The sequence below is a fragment of the Penaeus chinensis genome, chromosome 8 (genome assembly GCF_019202785.1).
Source record: "Penaeus chinensis breed Huanghai No. 1 chromosome 8, ASM1920278v2, whole genome shotgun sequence".
NCBI classification, from domain to species: domain Eukaryota; kingdom Metazoa; phylum Arthropoda; class Malacostraca; order Decapoda; family Penaeidae; genus Penaeus; species Penaeus chinensis.
In genome coordinates, this window is record NC_061826.1 from 20524792 (window position 1) to 20527291 (window position 2500).

The following is a 2500-nucleotide window of genomic DNA, read 5'->3' on the forward strand; positions in this document are numbered from 1 at the left end:
CATCACTCTCATCACTCTCATCATTCACTCACTCACACACACACACACACACACACACACACACACACACACACACACACACACACACACACACACACACACACACACACACACACACTCACTCTCATCACTCTCATCACTCTCATCATTCACTCACTCACACACACACACACACACACACACACACACACACACACACACACACACACACACACTCACTCTCATCACTCTCATCACTCTCATCATTCACTCACTCACACACACACACACACACACACACACACACACTCACTCACTCACTCACTCACTCACTCACTCACTCACTCACTCACTCACTCACTCACTCACTCACTCACTCTCATCACTCTCATCACACTCATCATTCACTCACTCACACACACACACACACACACACACACACACTCACTCACTCACTCACTCACTCACTCACTCACTCACTCACTCACTCACTCACTCACTCTCATCACTCTCATCACTCTCATCATTCACTCACTCACACACACACACACACACACACACACACACACACACACACACACACACACACACACACACACACACACACACACACACACACACACACACACATTCACATTTATAGAAAGATAGATAAAAAAAAATATTCTTAGTCCCCTTCTTTTTGATCAGCAAGCTAGAAGAGCTGGAAACTGTTGTGTTGGATGGATGGATGGTTTGGGGAGCTGGGAATAGCGACCTAGCTAAGCTTCTGCCTAGGCTCCAAGACCTCGACATCTCCAATACTCTCCTCTCCTCTTGGGAGAGCATTGCACAGATTACACGTCAGCTACCAAGCCTTAGATTCCTTAACATCAGGTAGAAGGACATTTTGCAAATGTTTTGGTGCTTGACAAATGTCTTGCCATTTTTTAACATCCATTCCCCAGTGTCTATTTATCAATGGAAGAAGCTTCAATAGAAACAAAAGATGATTCAGATAGAGCCATTTATGAATATGATTAAATATATATATATATATATATATATATATATATATATATATTTTGACAAATTTCCATCTATGACTAATTAAAAGTAAAAGTTCTCTTCACCAGGGATGGTATTTACATAATACCATGCCCACTGAGAGTTTAGTTTATTAATTATGTGTATACATAGATGGTTCCACAAGTGCTTAATCACCATTACTACTACTACCTATCTCACCTTTTTTCCCCTTTCCTTGATTTTCATACATACTCTTTTTTTATTTGTTATTTCTATTATTATTACTATTAACCCAATGCCGCCGGGGAAAATAAACAAAAAATTGGGAAAATGCTGTGCCTATTTTCTATATTTTTTTGTGAAATGTCTGCTTATAGATGGCTCTGCAAGTGCTTAGCCACAAAGGAGTCAATTAGTAGACCTTGTGACCGTACCTGATTTGAATTGGCGGGAAAAACGTACTTTTTACTAGTGCTATGAATATCGATGGTGTTATTTTTATTTTAAACATTATAATTATTATAATGGTTTTTAATATTAGTAACAGCAAAATAAGATAACGTAAAATATTTCGTAAATTAAAGAAAAGGGTGAACGAGCGAGACGGGCAGTACTCCTAACTGGCTCATTGGTGACTTAGTACAAGTATAGCCATCTATGTGTTAAAACAATCAAACAAGTACTAACAGTGGGCATAGCATGTGTCTACCCGTCGTACCCGTCGGCAAGGGGTTAACATTGTAATAATTATAATGTCAGGAACAGGGAGCTGTGGTCACCAAGGTCAACTAATTGATGTTTCACAAAATGAAACTACAGAGAACATTACATGTTCCTGGTGGCAACAGGTTAATATCAATATTGATAATGTAGATGGTAGTTTACTCAAAGATATTGACTTGTTCTTTAAATTGTTGGTATTTTTTAAGGATACTAAATTGTGTTATCAACCATACACAATTATAAATATATTTAGGTATATTTGTAAACTAAAATAATGACATAATTTCAGTGGCAACAAACTGAAGCTGCCCAACAATCCAGATGAACTGCAGGAGAGTGTGTGTCACATCACCCACCTTGTTCTCAACAATATGAAGGGCTACACTTGGTCAGACCTCATGACATGCTGTGTCATGTTTCCAACACTCAGGAAGCTTCAGGCTAGTTTTACTTTCATATTGAGTGAAGGATTGAGTTACTAAATACTAGATTTGAGGCTCTGAACAGCAGAGAAAAATAAAGTGATAAACTTTAATTCTGCAGAGTTATAGAATAGCATTTGATAATTCTTAATGTAGAACTAAATTATATAATATCATAAAACATATGTATCATATTAGTCAATATGTCTCCCACATAAATATTAACACATACCAAATAGGTACTTTGCCTTACAAGTAAATGAATCTCTACAAAGTATTTTGTGATTATCTGTGGTCAGAAATGCAGCCTAAAGAGTCATAGTACCAATAAAAAAACAAACTGCAAAAAGGGCATAACTCAAGCCCAA

General features: G+C 37.4%; 1 protein-coding gene across 2 annotated transcripts in view; it reads left to right on the forward strand.

The window, feature by feature from the left end:
* The window catches only part of LOC125028196 (tubulin-specific chaperone E-like), a 28170-nt gene that overhangs the window by 3480 nt on the left and 22190 nt on the right, over positions 1 to 2500 (forward strand). For both annotated transcript variants that reach the window (XM_047617586.1, XM_047617587.1), the window contains exons 5-6: positions 670 to 855; positions 2000 to 2150. In XM_047617586.1, the coding sequence (XP_047473542.1) occupies positions 670 to 855; positions 2000 to 2150 (337 nt within the window). The remainder of the gene's footprint in view (positions 1 to 669; positions 856 to 1999; positions 2151 to 2500) is intronic.